At 34.9% G+C, this 23623-nt stretch overlaps 1 protein-coding gene across 1 annotated transcript; it reads left to right on the top strand.

Annotated features, from left to right (window-relative positions):
* The first annotated feature begins 21113 nt into the window (after window positions 1–21113).
* Window positions 21114–22252, top strand: LOC145112769 (zinc finger/BTB domain protein). The gene is made up of 3 exons (XM_079048898.1): window positions 21114–21395; window positions 21811–21925; window positions 22061–22252. Exons 1-3 carry the CDS (start codon window positions 21168–21170, stop codon window positions 22132–22134), a joined length of 417 nt encoding a protein of 138 aa, XP_078905024.1. The 5' UTR covers window positions 21114–21167; the 3' UTR covers window positions 22135–22252.
* The last annotated feature ends 1371 nt before the right edge of the window (window positions 22253–23623 follow it).

The raw sequence follows: 23623 nt of genomic DNA, 5'->3' as shown, positions 1-23623 counted from the left end.
TGTGGTGATTTGTGATTTCCATTTGAGGCATCCACATTATTGGTGCTAGGCTCTCAAACTCCAAGCAATCAACCACTACTAAAAGGTATGTAACTCTACTAGCTTATTAAGTTTCAAAGTTCCCCATGCCATGCTAGTTAGGTTAAGAACCTTGGAAAAGCAAATTTGCATGTATCTTAGTAAAACATAGATCCAAGGTTTCTAGGGTTTCATGTACACCATAGGAGTGTTAGAATGCTCAAAACCTATCAGTGGTATCAGATCCTAGGCTTGTTTTCTTGATACTTGATGCAAATTGTTGAAAAAAGTTGAAATATATGCAATCTGCTGAGTGAACTCGCCGAGTCCATGGGGGGACTCGACGAGTCCATGCCTAAAATCATCCTACTCGTCGAGTAGGTTCATGAACTTGACGAGTAGAATGCCCAGAGTGCATATTTTCGAGTTTTACTGCTGGAAATGGACTAGAAACATTACCCTAAACTGTTTTGGTCTTATAAAACTTGTTTTAGATGGTGCAATGTTTATGCTAATCCATTTTCAATAGCTATTATCAAAATTTCAAGTCTTATATGTGTTTTTTATGATTCGTGAAATTATTGATATGAATGTTCATGAACTTATGAGTTTAAAAGATCATAGGAATTATTTGCAACTTGATTGGTAGTTTAATTCTTGATCATTATGTGTTTTCATGGAATCCATAATTTGTCCTCAAGTTATGGATTACCAAAAGTCATTCTTTTAAAGTCCATTAAAGAAACACATAGGTTACATAAAATGAAAAGTCTCTCATTTTAATAAACCATTAACTCATAAGTTATGAAAGATGAAAAGTTTTGAAAGTTACAAAACTCGCCCTCAAGTTTTGGAACATGTAAAGTCTCACACATTTTGGTAAAACTTTAGTTCGAACCCCTAGAATTTTAAAAGTTAAAATTCAACCCTTATACTTTATAATATTATAAGTTTAATAACAATTATATATGTATAAGAACAAGTCGTTTTACCGTTAGTAGGCCTCATTCACGAAGCCGGTCTATAAGGGGGTATAAGGTTGTTGCCTAGAAAATGGCAGCTTAATGGGTGTCCGCTCTCACCCACCGCTTTCTTGACTGGTGGAGGGTCGTTAGCCGAACGGGTAGGACAATGACTTTAATCCTCATTAAAGTATGATGAATGTAAAGTAACTAAATGTTTTATAAATTCCCAATCTTAGTTACTTTAGGAAAATGTGAATAAGGTGCTAACCCATGAAATTACACTTTGCACTTTGTTTAAGTCGTTAGTGGAGCGTGTGTGGTTAACCGACACACTAACCTGGACTTAACAAGGTAGGCAAAGGGTGGCTTAAGGTTTATCATAGGTCGGTGGAGCGCGTGTGGTTAACCGGCACATCTATTGAGTGATAAACATTAAGAGTACCAAGTAATTTTCACGGTTACTTCACACCTTGTTTTGTGATCCTCGGCATCCCAGTCACAAAAATTGAAGGGCACACTCGAGATTGAAACATGCCATTGAAAAGTTCAATGAATCTCAAAGAATCTAGGAGTTTCAAAACCAATTAAAACCTAATAATTTATTTCGTTTTTCATGGTGGAAATTGGTGAATCGTCATTCACCTACCTTCACATATTTTATAGCTTGGATTATGGCATCCCTCTTCTAAGTTATAAAATATTGTGTTGGGTCCTAGCCTTCATATTACATTTGGGTGTCTTATTAAGGATTATCTTTATATCTAATCTAAACTTGTCTTTCTTCTTTTCAGATGTCTTCCAACAATGCTGCTTCTGGATCAAACCCTACCGGCTCCTTCTCTCTCATGAACCTTTATGGGAAAGTCATCTTCGATGGATACAACTTTATGGATTGGATCAGGAACATTAGGATGGTCACTCGGTATGAGGACAATGAATATGTCCTCGACAAGGAGCTTAAGGAACTTGATGAGTCGTCTGCTACTCCTGAGGAGATCGTTGAATACCAGACACATGAGAGAGATGCCACCAAAGTGGCATGTATCATGTTGGCCACAATGACAACTGAGCTCCAAAAGTCCTATGAGGACTATTACCCGTTTGAGATGCACCAGGACTTGATGGACCGCTACCATCAGATTGCTCGTCAAGAGCGGTATGAAATCATCTCCTCCATGATAACAACCCGGATGAAGGATGGTGAACCCATCACGGGCCACATGCAGAAAATGCAAAAGTATGTGGACCGTTTGCTGAAACTGAATGTGAACTTCCAAGAGGAGTTGACAATTGATATCAATTTGCACTCCTTACCTTCGTGTTATGATCAATTCTGAATGACATACCACATGAACAAGGAGGAAGTTACACTTAGCAAGCTTCAAGTACTTTTGAAGACCGCAGAAAGTGGTCTTAAAGGTAAGTCGGTTGTTACTACTCCTACTCCTACCGCGGCCCCTGTCTGGCAATCGGGCAAGACAAGGGAAAGAAGAGAAAGAGCCTTTCGAAGGGTACCAAGGGAAAGTCCCTTGATGGCTCCTCTTCAAGTGGAACCAAGAAAGGTTTCGTCACTCCTTCTGCTAACCCTAAAGAGGTTGAATGCTTCTATTGCCATAAAAAGTCGCACTGGAAGCGAAACTGCCCAAAGTACTTGCAAGATGTTAAGGATGGGAAAGTGAAACCCAACCATGCAGGTATTTACACTATATTGTCTAATAACTCACCCTATTCTAATTCTTGGGTCCTTGATACAGGTTGTGGTATTCATATATGTTCTGATTTGCAGGGACTAAGAAGAAGTGAGAATGTGGAGCATGAGAAGATAAACTTGATCATGGGGAATTGGAAAGTTACACCTGTCACCAAGATTGGAGTTTACTCTTTGTTGCTAAGTAGTGGGTTAACATTAGATTTGAATAAATGTTGTTACTCGTCTGAAATGGCGAGAAATATTATTTCCTTTCATGTTTTGTACAAACAAGGTTTTACCTTTTCGTTTGATAATGAATGTGGTGGTATTAATGCTTTCTTTAATAATGTTCTTTATTTTAAAGCATTACCTTGTGATGGTGTGTATGAAACTGTGTCGGTTTTTGATAACCTAGGAAATAATGTATTGTGTATCGATTCTTCCACTAGCTTGGATAAAGCATCATTATGGCATTGTCGTCTTGGACATGTAAGCAAGAAACGCATAGGCCAACTCCAAAAGGATGGAGTCTTGGAATCATTTGACCTAAAATCAGATGATAGTTGTGAGTCTTGTTTGCTTGGGAAAATGACAAAGTCACCCTTCACTGGTACTTCTGCTAGGGGTGAGGGTTTGTTGGATCTCATACATACTGATGTGTGTGGACCTTTCATAACCGCCACAAGGGATACTAACCGCTTCTATGTGACTTTTACTGATGATTTTAGTAGATATGAATATGTCTACTTAATCAAGCATAAGTCAGAAACCTTTGAAAAGTTCAAGGAGTTTAAACAGGAAGTGGAGAATCAGTTGGGTAGGAACATTAAGATGCTTCGATCCGATCGAGGTGGTGAGTATCTTAGTACAAAGTTCCTTGACTATCTTAAGGAATGTGGGATTGTATCACAATTGACACCTCCCAGAACACCACAGCTTAATGGTGTGGCTGAGAGGCACAATCGAACCTTGTTGGATATGGTTCGTTCCATGATGAGTCGAGCTTGGCTACCAATCTCATTTTGGGGGTATGCCTTAGAAACTGTCGCTCATATCCTTAATCTAGTCCCTACCAAAAAGGTTGCCAAAACACCTCACGAGATGTGGACTGGAAAAGTTCCCAATCTAGATCACATCAAGATTTGGGGTTGCGAGGCTTTTGTGAGGCGTGAGACTCACGATAAGCTCGAACCTCGAAGTGAGAGGTGTATTTTCATCGGCTACCCACAGAAATCCTTTGGTTACCTCTTCTACAGACCCAATGATAATGTGGTCTTTGTAGCAAGGAGATGAGTCTTTTGCGAGAGAGAGTTCATGAGCCAAGGAAACAGTGGGAGGCAAGTTGACCTTGAAGAAATTCAAGAGTCAAGTGGTGAAGGAACCTCAAACCCTAGCAATCAACCTGAGGAGGAAACTCCTGTTGATCCGATAGATGAGTCTGTACCTCTGAGACATTCCACGAGAGTTAGGAATGCACCTGAGCATTACCATGGTTTCCATATTATTGCGGAAGGTGATACACTTATCAGTGATAGCACACTGGTAAGTTTGGGAGAACCTAACAACTACATAGAAGCCATGGCAGGCCCTGAGGCTGCTAAATGGAAAGAGGCTATGGACAGCGAGATACAGTCCATGTATGACAATCAAGTTTGGAACTTGGTTGACAATGTACCAGGTCGTAAGACAGTCGGGTGCAAATGGATCTTCAAGAAGAAGACCGACATGGATGGTAATGTACACACTTACAAGGCGCGACTGGTTGCAATGGACTTTTCTCAAACTCCGGGAGTTGATTACGATGAGACCTTTTCACCAGTAGCAAAGATTAAGTCTATTAGGGTTATGTTAGCCATTGCTGCATTTCATGACTATGAAATATGGCAAATGGATATCAAAACCGCTTTCCTTAATGGAAAGTTGGCTGAGGATGTTTACATGAGTCAGCCAGAGGGTTTTGTCAGCGCAGAGTACCCTAATAGAGTGTGTAAGCTTGAGAAATCCATCTATGGATTGAAACAAGCACCTCGCAGATGGAATATTTGTTTCGATGAGAAAGTCAGAGAGTTTGGCTTTTCGAGGAGCGAAGATGAGTCATGTGTATATGTCAAGGCTAGTGGGAGTATAGTTAGCTTTTTGGTATTGTATGTGGATGACATACTACTCATAGGAAATGACATCCCAACTCTGCAGGAAGTGAAGTCCTGGCTTGGGAAGTGTTTCGCTATGAAGGACCTTGGAGAAGCTGCCCATATCCTAGGGATAAGGATTTTGAGAGACAGGAGTAAAAGACTAATTGGACTTAGTCAAAGCACCTATGTGGACAAAGTGTTGAAAAGGTTCAACATGCAGAACTCCAAGAAAGGTGAGCTACCAATCCAGAGTAACGCCAGACTGAGTAAGACTCAGAGCCCGAGTATAGAGGCTGAGATAGCAGAGATGAGTCGAGTTCTGTATGCTTCTACTGTAGGCTCGATATGTATGCTATGACTTGTACTCGTCCTAATGTGGCCTTTGCATTGAGCATGGTCATCAGATATCATGGGAATCCTAGCAAGGATCACTGGACTGCAGTAAAGAACATTCTCAAGTACATGCGGAGGACTAAGGACTGGGTCCTTACCCTCGGTGGGAGTGATGAATTGAGAGTAGTAGGGTAAAGTGATGATAGCTTTCAGACTGATAGGGATAATTTCCGCTCTCAGTCAGGCTGGGTCTTTACCTTAAACGGAGGAGCAATTTCTTGGAAAAGTTCCAAGCAGGAGACAGTGGCTGATTCAACATGCGAATCAGAGTATATAGCGGCAAGCGAGGCAGCAAAGGAGGCTATATGTCTAAAGAACTTCATTGGAGATCTTGGAGTTGTACCAGCTATAAAGGAGCCTATGGAGATTTTCTGTGACAGCAATAGTGCAGTTGCCTTAGCTAAGGAACCAAGAGATCATGGCAGATCCAGACATACTGACAGAAAATATCACTTTATGAGACATCGAATAGAAAAAGGACTCCCCGTGGCAAAGAGGGTATCATCGGATAAGAACCCATCTGATCCCCTCACGATGGGACTGAGTAGGGTTAAGCATCTTCAGCATGCAAGGCGCATAGGGCTAAAGGATGATATTAGTTTTGGAAATTAGATAGTTTTTGAAATCTGTAAAGTGTAATTGACATTTGATGATGAATAAAAGTTGTTGTTTATTTATGAGTAAAGTGTTGCTATCTTTTTTCAATCGTTTACTATCATTTCATTTTTGCATGTTTTGACTTCCAGAATAATTATGTTATGGTATATCATATTATCCAAATTCTCTACAGTCGTTCATATGTTGGAAGTAGATATGAATCAAGATTGTCATGTAGTTGGTTGTAGATGTCTAAGATGTTGGACATAGCAAAGTGTTGCTACAACACTCATGAGTGCTCATAAGTTCTGAGTATTGGATTCAACCCACACTCACTTGTATCACTTCATGGAATTTATCTCGAGTGATCGTGAGACGGTAATATCATATAAGTCTTCAAACCTAGAGATATGAGTTGTTGCCTATGAGTTGGTTATACATTGATTGTACGGAAATGCATTGGTAACTCGATGTTATAAAACGTGTCTTTGTGTATAATTCAACAAGTAGTAGAACAAGCATATGAGTCGAAGTTTATCTGTTCCTTCTTGGATTAGAAGCGATATCTGGGCCCCTCAATGATTTTGTGTTGACCCATGTATCGGGCCCGGTCAGAACTAAATTGATGTGTTCAATTAACTTCTATGTCAAACAAATCGGAAATCGGGAAACAAGTTGCTGGACAATAAGTAAGACATTTCTCCATGTATTTGTTCGGCTGATATCTAGAACAGAGGACTATATGATCCCTTATCTAAAATGCCACTTCATAGTTCAACAGAGTTTTAAGAGCTACGATTGCCGGTTGGTTCCTGAAGTCATGCTTGCAACTATAGTTATTAGACTTATCCAAGTGGGAGACTGTTGGATAAGGTGTCTAAGTCCATAACTATATTTGAGATGTACTTGACCCGACCCGGCATGGTCCATTTGGGTTGCACTTCACCTGAACAATTTATATGGATAATCTTTTGAGAATAGTATAAGTTATGATTTATTAATATATTATAAGTTCTAATATATTAATATGAAATCATATTATTTAACTAGTATTGATCTAAAATTAATTTAGAATTAATTTGGTGATCAAAAGTATGACTAATTAAATATGAACTCTTGTATTTATTTAGTGTGGGCTAATGCTTATTTAGAATGGGCTAGTCTTGCATGGTAAGTCCATGGATAGTCCATGGAGCTTTAACCCATGGATCTCATGGAAATGAAAGGTCATGGGTATTAGGGTTTACATGGATGTACCCCTAATCAACCACACTATATAAAGGAGTCCTTGGCCCTTGAAATGGCACTAGTTTTTGTGTGAGAACAAGGGTGGGCCGATTTCAAGAAGTGTTCTACCATTCTCTCAAGTTTCCAAGGTTTGTGGTGATTTGTGACTTCCATTTGAGGCATCCATATTATTGGTGCTAGGCTCTTAAACTCCAAGCAATCAACCACTACTAAAAGGTATGTAACTCTACTAGCTTATTATGTTTCAAAGTTCCCCATGCCATGCTAGTTAGGTTAAGAACCTTGGAAAAGCAAATTTGCATGTATCTTAGTAAAACATAGATCCAAGGTTTCTAGGGTTGCATGTACACCATAGGAGTGTTAGAATGCTCAAAACCCATCACATATATCATATACTGCCTAGCATATCTGGGTGTTGTCCTACCCCTTCGGTCTCTTTCAACCGGATATCCGGGGACTATTTCACCCCTACCACAACCACCTAATAACATAGCATACTTGCACATAAAGCATAACAGATAGTGGCATACCATACAATTATCACAAAGACAATCATCTAAACTATATTCACCTACTAGTGGGCCGACATTGGTGCCTTAGACCCACTTCTATTGGAAGGTAACTCACCTCTAATGTCTTGGAGTAGCTTAACTGTCCTCAACTCTGGAATCAACTCCACTCTAACTCCTAGACATGAAATCTCCTTTAATTACCCTTTCATACTCATAACCCCCTTAAGAGTCATCTCTGGTCAAAGTCCAAGTCAAAGTCAACCTTCTAGTCAAAGTCAACGTTCTGGTCAAAGTCAACCCTCTGGGTTGACTCAACTCACCGAGTTGGTCCATCAACTCGCCGAGTTGGTCCATAAACTCGTCGAGTTCCATAAATCATAAACCCTAAAATCGCAACCCAACTCGTCGAGTTCTTGCACGAACTCGTCGAGTTTCTCCTATCAACAGAATCGGGACATTTCACTACAACTCGTCGAGTCCTTCCTTGAACTCGACGAGTTCTTTAATCTTCAAAACTCGGAAAACCTTAACCAACTCGCTGAGTCGTCTCCTAGACTCATCGAGTTTGCTCAGGAATCAGAAAAGGTTGGGTATCACGATCCAACTCGCCGAGTTGCATGAACAACTCGTCGATTTCCCTTAGTCTACACCCATTCAGTCGTTTCCAATCGAGTTTAATGCTTCCAAAGCATAGATCTGGTCCCTTAGGACTAAGTTACCACGTAAAGTTGCTAACTTTACGTCCATGCATGGTGTCATGAAGCTAGAAACACCAAAACTAATCTATATAAGAGATCTAGGGCGTGGAAAAGGGCCAAGGCTTGATAAAGCTTGAAACTTTAAGCCTCATAAGCTCATGAGTGCCTAGATCTGAAGTCACAACTTCATGATATACTCAAATCCCGAAAATGACTTCAATATGGCCCAAAAGTGACAACATACTACACTAGATGAAGATCTAAGAAATAGAAAGCCAAGGTATCAACTTTATACCTCAAATGAGTCAGAAATGCAGCTCAAACCCTGGATCTACTAGCTTCCTCTTGAATCCCCAAGCTTCTCCTTCCTTCACAAGCTTCAAAATCACAAAGAATGTACAAAATGGCTCAAAACTCTCCAAAAGTGGATTAGGGTTTCTTGGCTAGGGTTTGGGACGATGGAGGCTGTAAATGAGGCCAGCCTTTGGAGGTTAAGGTGTTTAAATAGGGTGCTAAACCCTGAAAATTAGGGTTTTACTCTGGCAGTCCTACTCGTCGAGTTGAGGCTCTCAACTCGTCGAGTAGGCTTCGCATCCCGCGTCCAAATTTCGTTCCTACTCGACGAGTTTGGGGCCTCTAACTTGTCGAGTTCTTATACAAAAGAGAATAAATTTGATTTAAAATACATACCAGGAACCGAGCGTTACAACATACCTCTGATTTGTTATTGTAAACAAACTCTTTTGATCAATCCAATAGTCTCTTGAAAACTAGCTTCAATTATGTGCAAGCCTCTAATGGTTCACACCCACAACACAAGAACCCTAGAAGATTTAAGAGAAATGGAGAGGTAAGAATTTTCGGCTATGGTCACTTAGAAAGCTTGGCCGAAAATTCCAAGTCTTAGGCCTGTATTTATAGCTGATTAGGAAACACCTAAAAACACAAATTTGAACATAAAATAATATTATTTCAAATAAGGTAATTATCTAGTTCCTTGATTATCCATATGAAGGCTTCCAGAAGACTCCAAGAGGAGCCTCAAAACTGTCGCATGTAGGAGGGTTCTAGAACCTATCCTCTGCTCAACTTTTAAACAATTACAACTATAGTCCTTCAACTTTTAATTAATTATAATTAACCCAAAATTAACTCCAAATTAATTTTGATTATTTCTAAATTAATTATAACTATTTCTAACTAATATAATATAATATATTAATAAACATTTATCTCTCTCTAAAATCAATCTATGCAATTTCTTGGTTATGAGGGCGACCCAAAAAGTACTTTACTCTTATTCATCAATATTATACCAATTTAGTTAGGACCATAGATACCTTAATCCAACAATCTCCCACTTGGATAAGTCGCTAACTATAATTTCTCGTACAACTCCGAATAACCGGTAAAGAGTGTTTTTAAGACACTACCAGACTTTTGTTGGTCCTAAGATAAGTGATCAACTATTCCTTTGTTCTTCCTGGTATCGTATGAACATGAGACATGGGTTAGAATCAATCTCTTGTCCAAGATTTTGTTTCCCAATAATCTCGTTTTGTGATGACGTCATTAGACTACCAAATGAACACAACAATTTAGTAATGGTTGGGCCCAGCACTATAATGTCAACATCAAAACACTAAGGGGCCCAAAATATATCACTTTTCCTATTAAGGCAAAAGGAACGAATAAAATGCAACTATATAATCATACAATTTCAATTATTAAGTGATGCATGGAATTACACTTTATAGCAACCAGTTACGAGATGCGTTGGAGTAAACCAATTCATAAAATATGACTTACATATATATGTTTTAAGAATAGAGGATATTTTCGTCTTAGAATTACTCATGATTAAATCCATGAAGTAATCTCTAAACGCGGGTTTAACCAATACTTAAAATCTCTATTTCTAAGTACTCATGAATTCTGTAGCAATCCTAATGCAATGACCATTGTCTATGGGCAATCTACAAACGATTCATGACAGTCTTAAATCAATACTTACTTCCAAAGCATGACCGACTGTGGTGCTTCAAATAACTTAATATTCAGGAAGTAAAACATGCAAAGTGAAACACAATAATAAATTAATTGACAAATAACATCAAACACGTTGAATATAAAGAAATCTCTATTTAATTAATCACTATTCAATTACAATTTAATTTCTATATAGTTTGAAAAATAACATCAATACTAACATCTAAAATCTTATATCGTCCTTTAGTCCAATGCTCCTAGCATGCTCAAAGTATTTGACCTTGCTCAGACCCTTTGTAAGAGGATCAACAAGATTCTTTTCTGATGATACACGATTCACCACGAGTGCACCCTCTTCAACCTTATGTCTAATATAGTGATATTTCCTCTCGATATGCGTAGATCTACCATGATCTTTAGGCTCTTTTGTCAAAGCCACCGCACCTTCGTTGTCGTAGAAAATCTCCATTGGTTCTTGGATTGATGGAACAACTCCAAGATCTCCAATAAAATTATTTAACCATATAGCCTCCTTTGCTGCCTCGCTTGTTGCGATATACTCTGATTCACAAGTAGAATCAGCCACCGCTTGTTGTTTAGAACTTTTCCAAGTTACCGCTCCACCACTTAATAAGAAAACCCAGCTAGATTAAGAATAAATGTTATCTCGATCTGTTTGAAAATTGGCATCACTATATGCACTTACCTTAAGTTCATCTTTGCCGCCAAAAACTAAGATCATATCTTTTGTTTTTCGCAATACTTAGGAATATTATTTACTGTCGTCCAATAAGCTAAACTAGGATTTCCTTGATATATGTTAACCATGCTCAAAGCATAAGCCACATCAGGTTGAGTACATGTCATAACATACATGATCGATCCAATATTCAAAGCATACATAATCCGACTCATAGTATTTATATCCTTATCACTACTGGGGCATTGAGTCTTGCTTAACTTAATAGTATGATGCATGGGTAATTCTCCCTTTTGGAATTTTCCATATGAATCTTTTCATTATCTTATCCAAGTATGGACTATGACTTAATCCTAGTAACCGTTCCTTCCTGTTCCTGTATATCCATATACCAAGAATATATGTAGCTTCTCCTAGATCCTTCATAGCAAAACATTTTCCAAGCCAAGACTTGGCTTCCTGCAAGGTTGGAATACTATTTCCTATTAGGAGTATGTTATCTACATACAAAACTAGAAAAGTTACAATGCTCCCACTAGCTTTGACATACACACAAGATTGATCTCCACTTATAGAAAACCCAAAGTCTTTGACCTTTTCATGGAAGAAAATATTCCAATACGAGATGCTTGTTTCGGTCCATATATGGATACTTCTCAAGCTTGCACACCTTCTTAGGGAACTTGGCATGTACAAAACCCTCTGGTTGATCCATGTAAACATCCTCAGGTAGTTTCTCATTAAGGAAAGCAGTTTTGACATCCATTTGCCATACTTCATAGTCATAGTGAGCAGATACGACAAGCATTACCCTAATCGACTTAATCTTGGCAACAGGTGAATAGGTCTCATCATAGTCAATCCCTTGGGTTTGAGTAAAGCCTTTTGCAACCAGCCTCGCTTTATAAGTCTTTACATTACCATCCATGTCAGTCTTCTTCTTGAAGATCCATTTACACCCCGTTATCTTTCGACCAGGTGCTTGATCAACCAAAGTCCATACTTTGTTATCGTATATGGATTGGATCTTAATATTCGTTGCCTCCTTCTATTTAGCATCCTTAGGGCCTGCCATCACTTCCTTGTAGTTAGAAGGCTCATCCAAATTTACTAGTGTTTCATCACTAATAAATGTATCACCTTCTGCAGTTATATGGAAACCATAGAACGCAGGTGGCATGCTAACCCTAGTGGATCGACGAAGGGGTAATGAATTGTCAATAGGCTCAAAAATTTCATTATCAGGTTGAGAGCTAGTATCTTCAAAAGTTGCTTCATCGGATGACTCTTGATTCTCTTCAAGATCAATTGTGCTCCCAATTCCCTCTTTGGAAATGAGCTATCTCTTGCGAAAGACTCATCTTCAAGCTACAAACATCATGTTGTCATTGGGTCTGTAAAACAAGTATTTAAAGGATTTATGTGGATAACCAATGAATAAACATTTCTTGTCTCTGGGTTCAAGTTTGTCTGAGGTATCTTGCCTGACGAGAACCTCACAACCCCATACATTGATATGTGCGAGTGAGGGAGTTTTCCATATCCATGATGCATGAGGCGTCTTGGCAACTTTCTTATTTGGAACAAGATTTACGATATAGACGGTTGTTTCTAAGGCATACCCCCATAATGATATTGGAAGCAAAGCTCGACTCATCATGGAACGAACCTTATCAAGTAAATTTCGATTACGACTCTCAGCTACACCATTCAGTTGTGGTGTCCTAGGAGATGTTAATTGTGAAACATTTCCACATTCCTTCAGATAGTCGTTAAACTCGATACTAAGATACTCACCACATCTATCAGATCGTAGCATCTTTATCTTTTTTCCCAATTGGTTCTCTACTTCATTCTTAAACTCTTTTAACCCTTCAAAAGTTTTCGATTTATGTTTGATCAAGTAAATATAGCCATATCTACTATAATCATTAGTAAACTTAACGTAGTAGCGATTTGCATCCTTTATGGCAGATCTGAATGTTCCACACACATCTGTATGGATTAGGGCCAACAATTCTTCACCTCTTTCACATGTCCCAGTGAAAGGTGATTTAGTCATCTTGCCCAACAAACAAGATTCACATTAATCGTTTGATTTTAGGTCAAACGATTTCAACATTCCATCCTTTTGGAGTTGGGCGATGCGTTTCTTGTTGATGTGCCCAAGACGACAATGTCATAGGCATGACTTGTCTAAACTATTAGGAAACCAATATTATACATATTGTTGCTTAATTCATTCACACAAACAATAGTTTCATACACACCATCATAAGGATAAGCTTTAAAAATAAATGCACCATTAAAATAAACTAAAATAGTACCATCATTATTATCAAAACCATAACGATATCCTTGTCTAAACAAATCATGAAAAGAAATTATGTTTCGAGCCGTTTCTGGTGAGTAGCAACAACTTCCAAATCAACCCTAATATTATCAAACATAAGCTCATAAGTCCCAATCCTGGTAACAGCCGATCTTCCTTTGTTCCCATGATTAGGCTCAGCTTCCCATGCTCGACCTTTTCACTTTCCTTTAGTCCCTAAATATCAAAACAAATATGGAAACCACATCCATTATCAAGAACCTAAGAATTTGAAATACAAGTATTATTGATTTGAATAGAATACGTACCAGAAGAAGACCCAACCACTTTGGACTTGACATCTTTCACTTCCTGCAAGTACTTGGGGCAACTTCTTCTCTAATGGCCCTTTTGGCCACAATGAAAGTATACGTCTTCCTTTGAATCAGTAACATGACGAGTGTCGAATTTGGGCTTTGCTTTTGTTCCACTGGAATCCCCACGATAGATCTTCCCTTTCCATTTGGATTAGGTAGGGGCCTTTCTCTTCTTTCCTTTGCTTTGTTGGATAGTCATGACAGGAGCACTAGCAGAACTGTTAGAATGAGACTTCTTCATTCCTGCTTCAGTTATTTGCAATAGATTATGAAGCTCAATCAATGTGGTCTCTATATTGTTCAAATGATAGGTCAAGATGAACTGATCATAACTATTGGGCAGATCGTTAAGGACAATGTCAATGGCAAGGTCCTTATAAATTTCACATTGAGCTTTTCCACTATTTCTAGATACCTCTGCATTTTCTACACATAAGTGCACATACGTTTCCCTTATTTCAGTTTGCACGCCATTAAGGACTTGACAACTTCATAACACTCTTGTATTGATTTCTTGAGGAACATTTGAGACAAGGCTGTGTTAAGTTCATATGGCCAGTAATCCTCATAAGTCTTTTGGAGCTTAGGTGCCATAGTTGTAATCATAATGCAAGACACCTTTGTGGCATCATCCACGTGCGGATCATAATCAGCAATCTCCTCAGTAGTGGCAGTTTCTTTGTTGGTTTCTGGAATTGGAGTAGTAAGAACATACTCTTTGTTCTCAAAGTGAAGCATCATCTTCAGATTTCTCATCCATTCCATGTAATTTGTACCGACAAGTTTGTCCTTAGCAAGGACCGATAATAGAGTGAAGTTGTGGCTTGGTGGAGGAGGTGGAGGAGGAGGAAGTTCACCAGTTGAAGACATTTTCTTTCTTAAAATAGAGATAATATTTTAGTTAGTTGATTTAATGCTTGATATTATAACCCAAATTAATATTCAAGGCTAGGATCCAAAAATGCAATTCAAAGTTAAGAAAAGGGATGTCGTAATCTAATCACGAATTCATTTAAGGTAGGTAATTCATTTTACCAATTTCAATCTATATGAAATTCCTAGGTCATTTGAGATTCATTGAATCTTATCAATGACGTGTTTCGTCTCGATTATGCTCTTCAAATTTGTGACTGGGATGTCGAGTATCACAAACAAGATGTGAATAATCATGCAAACTCGCATGACAACCTCAATGTCTTTTATCATCTCAAATTAATATGCCGATAAATCACACACACTTCATTAATTAATGATAAATTTTGAGTTGTGCCATCAATTCAACTTTATAGTCCCTAATTAGTGTGCTGGTTAACCACACGAGCTCCACTAACGACTCATTAAGATTGATGTGACTTTTCATGGATTAGCATACACTTTCGCATTTCCTTAAAGTAACTAGAATGGGAAATTTTATAAAAGATTATATTACTGTATAGCACTATACTTTTAATGTGATTACGTCCTATTGAACTTGTTTGGCTAATAACCCTCCACCATACAAGGGAGCGGTGGGTGAGAGTGGACACCCAATGATGATCATCTTATAGGCCGCTTCCTTATACCCCCTTAGAGTATAACTTCGTGAATGAGGCCTACTACTGATTCAACTGAATCATGTTATACATATAGTATTAAACTTTTAATATATATATATATATATATATATATATATATATATATATATATATATATATTAATAAGGCTAAAATGAATGTAAGGGCATTATATAGGGAAATGATCAAATGAGAACACCTAAAAGGTTGAGAACGCGAGAACAATTATGGACCAATCAATATATAAGGGCATATTAGTAATTGTTTATTTTAATTAAATTATAGAAAATGTACTTTCCTTAAATTAAGGAATTATGACAGTTTCCAAAAAAAATAATTAATATTTTATTAATAAAATATTAATTTTTTTTTCATTTTTTTAGTTTAAAAAATCAAATTTTTTTTCTTATACCGTATGATTCATACGAATTCATTCGTTAATGAATGAAAAATAATTTTTATAACTTCTAGGTTTTTGTTTTTTAACTATGTTTTATTTAGATTTAAAAAAATACTTTTATGTTAAATTCATTAATGATTGAAATGTACATAAAAATAAACTTATAAATAATTTTTCGAAATTTTGTTTGATCGGGTTATGTTAATCATGAATAATTATAAATAACAACAAACACTGTAATTAATAACACACAATAGGATAGATAAAAAAAAAAACTCAATACAATTATAAATTTATAGTCACAAATGAAGAAAGCACACTACAAAAATAAAATAAAGTTAAATACATATGTAATCTTAAATGAATAAGGACAATATGAAGTTAAAAAAATCAATTGAAATTACTAACGAATGAAACATATAAAAAATATCTAATACATTTATAATCATAAAAAACGATGTTGCGCTCATGGTCGTTAATCTTCATGCTAACATCACACCTAAAAACAAAGGCACGTGTGATCATTGTTATTTTTAAATTCATACCTACAAAATGATTTCAACGATATTAAAAAATAAAACAATTCACAAACTATAATAATCTATATATGCATCTTCATTTATTCACAAACGCTTGTATATATGGTTATAGTTATATTTATGTATGATTATAATTATATTCATATATGATTATATATAGACATAAAAACGCTATAGCTATATTAATTTATAATTATAGCTACATTAGTGTAAATTTATTGATATAAAAAATAAATATAGATTAAAAAACCCATTCATGTTTGTTATGCATCTAAATTTAAAAAATGTTTTCACTTGAACATATTTAATGTTCAAAAACTAATTAGTGGACCTTTCAAAAACATTGATGCGTCAGGTATGAATAAAAGGAACATAAGAAGCATGATGAACAGGAAGAAAAAGTTAAATATATCCAAAGGATCTCCAACAAAACTCATATTCAAAGACCCATATTTCATTGAGTTCAATGAATCATTTCTCTCTCACAAAATTCATCAAACATGTTCTATGCACAACCTTTTCCTTTGAATCTGATTCCAGATCTGCATGGCTATCTTTTCCGTTGATTATAGGGGCTTGAAATCTTGGATGTTCGATCGACGACTGAACCCATACACATTGTCGGCTGGATAAGAAACGATACCCAAACCAAAAACAGTATTATTCTTAAATGAATACTTTTTTAATTAAAATGATGTATTCCTAGAAACAAAAAATTATAATCTTCACCAAAGGTAAAGGTTTCTACTCATTTTAGTGTGGCCCAGATCATTGAGAAATCAAAAGGGAACACAATATTATTCGTGGATGAAAATAGAAGTATAGAAAGACTTACCAGAATACAAAATTTACCCTCCTTAGAACCAAAAGAATTGCAAAATCGAGACCATACCTTCCAAATTGAAATCAATTTGCATAATCAAGTCCTATTACTCGATTTTTTTTCATAATCAGCCCTACATAGATTGAATGTCAATGTCAGATGAATCACAAGAGTCGATGAGAGGGAAAGAGATGTAGACGTGAGGAACCACCGTCTGATGAACAAGATGACATTGGCAGATGAACCCGAAATGCTGATCATATATGTTCTTCCGAGGGTCCAATTAGGGTTGCGATGAGAGAGAGAACAGTAAGAAAACTCGATTTATTTAGAAGACGGGGAAGATTGAGGGAACGAACGAATGTAGAAGATACAGGGATGGAAGCAAGCATAGCAAATGGTGGAGGAACAGGGAAGACGGTGGAAGGGCTAATTTGGAGACCGATGCTGATTAAATTGATGGGTGAGATTATGACGAGCCCTAATTTATCAGAGATGAGAGATGGGGGAAATAATGACGTGATCCTCTAAATATAAATATAGGTCGATTTTATGGAAGTCAAACGAATTGTAATTCCCATAATGCCCTTACATTCATTTTAGCCTTATTAATTTAACCACATAACTTTCATAATTTACATAAATGGCACCTTTTTAATAACCATAGATATTACTATTTGGAAGGTTAAGATCTGTTCTCGCGTTCTCAACCTTTTAGGTGTTCTCATTTGATCCTACTCCTATATATATATATATATATATATATATATATATATATATATATATATATATATATATATATATATATATATATATATATATATATATATATATATATATATATAAGTATACGGTGTATTTTAAAATTTTAAAATAATGATAATAAATTTGTATTAATAATTTCTAAATTAATCTTTTTAATTTATCAAATAATTAAATTTAATTAAATAATGAGGATAATTCAAAGATTCTAAATTTTAGGAGATCAGATTACCAATTTAAATATTCAAATTTTATCCAATTAAAACAATATCTTTAAATGTAATCATCCTAATTTAGATCTTAATTATCTCAAAAAATTTCGCTGAACAGGATGTCCCCCACAACATGGAAGAAGGCTCCACGTTGTGGCAAAAGAAAAATACGTGGATCAGACAGTTGGCCACGACATGACAAAAGAGCCCACATCGTGGCGATAAAACAGAATGACGATTCTGTTTTTCTCCAATTGTTCAAGTTCAATTTATGCACATTCAATTGTTTGACAACCTAATGCTCTTATACCACTGATGGGTTTTATATGTCATAATCCGGAAAATACCTTAAACTCTTAAGGGTGCATGCAACCTAATTGAATTTATGTCATAACTGTATTGAAGCAACATAATATTGAACAATAAAACTCTAACCCTAGTTGAAATCGAAAATTCACAAGGATGATTAACATACCTCTGATTTGTTATTGTAAACAAACCCTTTTGATCAATCTAATAATCTCTTGAAAACTAGCTTCAAGTGTGTGCAAGCCTCTAATGGTTCACACCCACAACATAAGAACCCTAGAAGATTTAGGAGAGAGGGGAGAGGTAAGAATTTTCGGCTATGGTCTCTTAGAAAGCTTAGCCGGAAATTCCAAGTCTTAGGCCTGTATTTATAGTTGATTAGGAAACACTTACAACCCTAATTTGAACATAAAATAATATTATTTCAAATAAGGTAATTATCTAGTTCCTTGATTATCCATATGAAGGCTTCCAAAAGACTCCAAGAGGAGCCTCAAAACCGTCCCATGTAGGAGGGTTCTAGAATCTGTCATCTGCTTAACTTTTGAACAATTACAGCTATAATTCTTCAACTTTTAATTAACTCTAATTAACCCAAAATTAATTCCAAATTAATTCTGGTTAATTCTAAATTAATTATAACTATTTCTAATTAATATATTAGTCATATGATATATTAATAAACATTTATCTCTCTCTAAAATCAATTTATGCAATTTTTTTGTTATAAGGGCAACCTAAAAAGGACTTTACTCTTATTCATCAATATTATACTAATTTAGTTAGGACCTTAGACACCTTAATCCAACACACTTAAGCAACTTCGTAAGAGAGAAAGACAGGGATAGAGGATGGCAATTTGACAATGAGAGAAAGAGTAGAGAAAGACTAGCTAAAAATACAAGCCTTACACTCTCTTATATATTCACACTTGATATCTAAGACCCATGCTTTCATCAGAGGTATGGTGCATGTAAGAAAAAGTCAAACAAGCAACATCCCATCCACCTTGGATGGTTTTGGCCGAAAAGAGGATATATAAGAAGTAGGGTGTCAAATACTTCACCTCGTTAAACTAATGTGCATGGTTAAGTTTAGTGGAATCCAATGTGTCCAAAAACTTTTACATGACTTATTAAATCATACCATATGATTTAATAACTAGGTACACTCTCTTGAAATATTATTTTCATAAAATAATAATTCCCTAATTGAATACAAGAGTTGAATATATTTATTAATAATCAAATACTTAACAAATATCCATTAAGTGACCACTTGATAAATGTGTGACCCTATAGGATCATATGTTATTAGCAATAACATTTTATAATGATTCTTAAGCATATAATCCAAAATTGTTTTGCTCTATAACTCTTCACCTTCAATTCCTATAGAACTGGTCATTCATGCATTAAGTATTCAATTCATGTCGAATACATGTTTTATTCACATTCTATCTACCAATTGTACAACTTGACAACCAATTCAACGATTCATAAGGTTGTCTTACCATTCTTGTGTTGTCATAACACTTTGGTTATAAGCATAACCCTCTTATAATTCTCAACTAAGTTTGTCATGGATTCTAACACGTTGTGTTTTGAACCACTAAAAGTACCAACTTCAAACTCACGCTAATACATCATTAGTTTGGTAATCTCTACTAATGACATGCTAATTTCCATAAACATGCTTTAAAATTACATATTACCAAACTACATAACTTGTACTTTTCATGTTATGCATCAAGTACTTGTACCGTTTCTAGAATTCATGTTATTTCTTCAATTTATAATTAATTCCACTTAATGATGAACTAATACATGATTAATAATTGATTATTTATTTCATCATTTGCCCAAACCCTAAAAACTAGGGTTCTTTAAAATATATATATCACTTGAATTAAAATTATACAAACAAAGGGTTTAGCTTAGTACCTTGTTTTCTTCACTTAGTTATCAAAAGACTCTTGATTTGAACTTGATTTATGCTTGAAATTCATTCACACACGCTATTTCACCAAGTTTTCTTAACTTAGTTATCAAAAGACTCTTGATTTTGAACTTGATTTATGCTTGAAATTCATTCACACACACTATTTCACCAAGTTTTCTTAACTTAGTTGTCAAAAGACTCTTGATTTGAACTTGATTTATGCTTCAAATTCATTCACACACGCTATTTCACCAAGTTTTCTTAACTTAGTTATCAAAAGACTCTTGATTTGAACTTGATTTATGCTTGAAATTCATTCACACATGCTATTTCACCAAGTTTTCTTAACTTAGTTATCAAAAAACTCTTGATTTGAACTTGATTTATGCTTGAAATTCATTCACACACTATTTCACCAAGTTTTCTTAACTTAATTATCAAAAGACTCTTGATTTGAACTTGATTTATGCTTGAAATTCATCCACACACACTATCTCACCAAGAACATGCACACACTTAACCTTTTAATTATTATAAAATATTAGTGGGTTATATTTGACAATTATTGTATGTTTCCGTTATACACTATATTGTTATAAATTGTAGTTTAAATGAACTTTTGATGTACTTCATGTGGAATTGGGGTGTTAAAAAAACAAGTGTCAATGGAAAGTACAATGCTTTTTCACTTATCCTAGCCTTATTTGTGAAAGTGGGTTATAAAGTAAAAGATATAGAGTAACTATGTCAATCCATTGAGATGATAATAAGATGGCCGGTTTACCATAAAACTTTCTTCACTCGTGATAAAAAAAATGACCCAAGTTAATTTTCATTCTATGCTATTTGTCCCTAGTCATTTTTAACAGCTTGTTAAAACTAGAGGGTGTTTTATGTAAATTGTGGAAATGAACCTTGGAATTTTGCTTTTGCTACCACCAAATCTCTTTATTGTTATCCAAACACAGTTATTGGTTTAGGCGAGGGTTTTGAAGAAGATGGGGAAGCCGAAGAAAGAATTGTTAGCATCGGCGCCATGGCGCGCCGGAGGAGACGATCAACGAGATAAATTCAAAGACGCGAAGCTCAAAGTCACCGCCCAGCCAGGAAGCACCCCTACTATGCACGTTCCAGGCAAGAGGAAGCCCAAAGATGTTGCTGCCGATGAAGACGATTCTCTCGAAATCGACCCTGAACTCCGTTACAGCTTCCAACGCAATTTTCAGGTAAAACCACCTCCTCATTTCTTCAATTACTTGCCTTTTTCTAGATGTATCTGCAATTCCAGCAGCATACACTTGATTAGTTTCCTTGTGTGTTAGTTGAATTAGGTTTTACATCTTCCCTTGTCTCAACAAAAGACCAATATACGACTTCTTAAATCGCTATTAAGAGATAATATGATTTTTAGTGTTGTAAATGGTTTATTATTGTCATGGTATACACATTTTCAGCTTTAATTTGCTAAAAGAAATAGACAATTATGAATCTGAGGATTAAGGGTTTGAATTTCTTTAACTGAAAGTGGTTGTGGTTGTGGTAGGATGGATTTTTGACTTACTTTCTTGGATTGAAATTTTCTTAATCCTTCGATTAAAGAAGTAATTTTACAAAAATTAATACCATGTCAACATTTTACAGTTCTTGCAACGGGTCTTCAGCATTGATACTCTTGTGAAACCACTACCTTATTCAATGCAATACAATGTTTCTCGCAACTTGAGCTTCTTCACACGCATCTTCACACAGTTCTATGGTAAGTACAAGCATTATATTTACCATGATATTTTAACTACTATAAAAGGAAAGGTTAAATGCAAGAAACAGCAACATTCTTTCATTAATTTGTTTATTCTAGCATTCATCATGTTGAGTGTTGTATTATTGGTAGATCCTCAAGGTATTGCAAATGCTCAGAAGGCTCTTGGAATAGGACAAGAAGACAAAGTCCGTAATGTCCGTTGATAAAGCTGTGTTATTTGAGATTTTTTTTTTCTTTTTCTTTGTGTTGAAATGATGTTGATGAGTTACAACAGTTTGACATCTTGTTCTTAACATTTTACATGACAAGTTTATTTTATTATGTTTGATGATTCTAAAGCCAAGTAAATCAATTTGTTATTGATGAATTGGTAAATTATACCTTTTGTTTACAACAAGTTTTACAAATTGTGTGGATTTTTTTACAAGAGTTTGATGTGAAACTTGACTTGAGTCTAATATTAAGCAAGTTAGTTTGAATGTATTGTAAAAAACTTTTGAAGATATGAATGTAAATTTATTTATGTGTTTAATTATTGTCAGCTAACCTTGCACATGTCACAAGTTTACAAAGTCGTATACACCAAAAACTGCAGCTCATGATATGAGTCTTTATCTTCTGTAATTGAAAATTTGTCACCAAAAAGGGTCATATGATAAAAGTTTTGAACGCAGAACTTCTTTGCTATTTACTTGTTTTCCATTTCAATATTTGCAATAGGAAAACTGGTTTAGCTAAGGGTTCTTGCTACTTCAACTTTTGATGATTCCAATTTCCAAAAGAACGTGTGTGAATTGAAATTTGTTGAAGATACTATAGAAATAGAGAATAAACTAGTTTTTTTATTCTATACAATTCACTATTTTTTTAATAACAAAAAATTTGAAGACAACTTTTGGACTCTATTTACTATAATATATTTATGAAGTTTTTGAAAAACAAAAGGAAGAGAAAGGACAAATATAAAAGTTGAGTAAATAAAAGAAATCCCTACCCTAATAAAAGAAACCATAGTATGCCACCTATCATTTTCTCAACCAATTATTTTTCAAAGTTAAATTCCTATAATACCCTCCTCTCATTTTTAACAATTACGTGTGTGTATATATATATATATATATATATATATATATATATATATATATATATATATATATATATATATAAAAGTGGAGCGTTGGATCAAAATTAATTCATTAAGGACATGATCGTCATTTTACCAATCTCATTTAATGTTTAATTTTTTTTGTTATTAATATATTAATATAAATGTCTAAAAATTTACATAAAAAATTAAATTTTCAGATTTTTTAAAAAATATTATTTTTGAATTTTTTTTAAAGTGCAGATTTTTAAATTTTTTATAATATAAAAAACATGAATTTTTGAAAAAAAACATTTTTTTTAAACTGCAAATTTTTCAAAAAAATTGCAATTTTTAAAAAAAACTGCATTTTTTTTTCAAAAAAACTGCAATTTTTTTTAAAGAAAACTGCATTTTTTTCAAAAAAAAAATGGATTATTTTTTTTGAAAAAAAACTACATTTTTAAATAAAAAAAACTGCAATTTTCTTAAAAAAAACTGCATTATTTTTCAAAAAAACTGCAATTTTTTCAAAAAAAAAACTACAATTTTTTCAAAAAAACCGCAATTTATTAAAAGAAAATTGCAATTATATCAAAAAAAAAAAA

The sequence above is a fragment of the Lactuca virosa genome, chromosome 5 (assembly GCF_052849685.1).
Source record: "Lactuca virosa cultivar CGN04683 chromosome 5, Lactuca_virosa_CGN04683_v6, whole genome shotgun sequence".
NCBI lineage: Eukaryota > Viridiplantae > Streptophyta > Magnoliopsida > Asterales > Asteraceae > Lactuca > Lactuca virosa.
Note: the sequence above shows the minus strand (reverse complement) of the source record. Positions and strands in the feature narration are given on the sequence as shown.

Excerpts from the sequence above, each read along its gene's own strand:
- LOC145112769 (XM_079048898.1), top strand. The coding sequence starts at position 21,168 with ATGGGGAAGCCGAAGAAAGAATTGTTAGCATCGGCGCCATGGCGCGCC. Across the intron at positions 21,396-21,810 it reads GCTTCCAACGCAATTTTCAG|TTCTTGCAACGGGTCTTCAG; the intron begins GTAAAACCACCT and ends AACATTTTACAG. Across the intron at positions 21,926-22,060 it reads CATCTTCACACAGTTCTATG|ATCCTCAAGGTATTGCAAAT; the intron begins GTAAGTACAAGC and ends TATTATTGGTAG.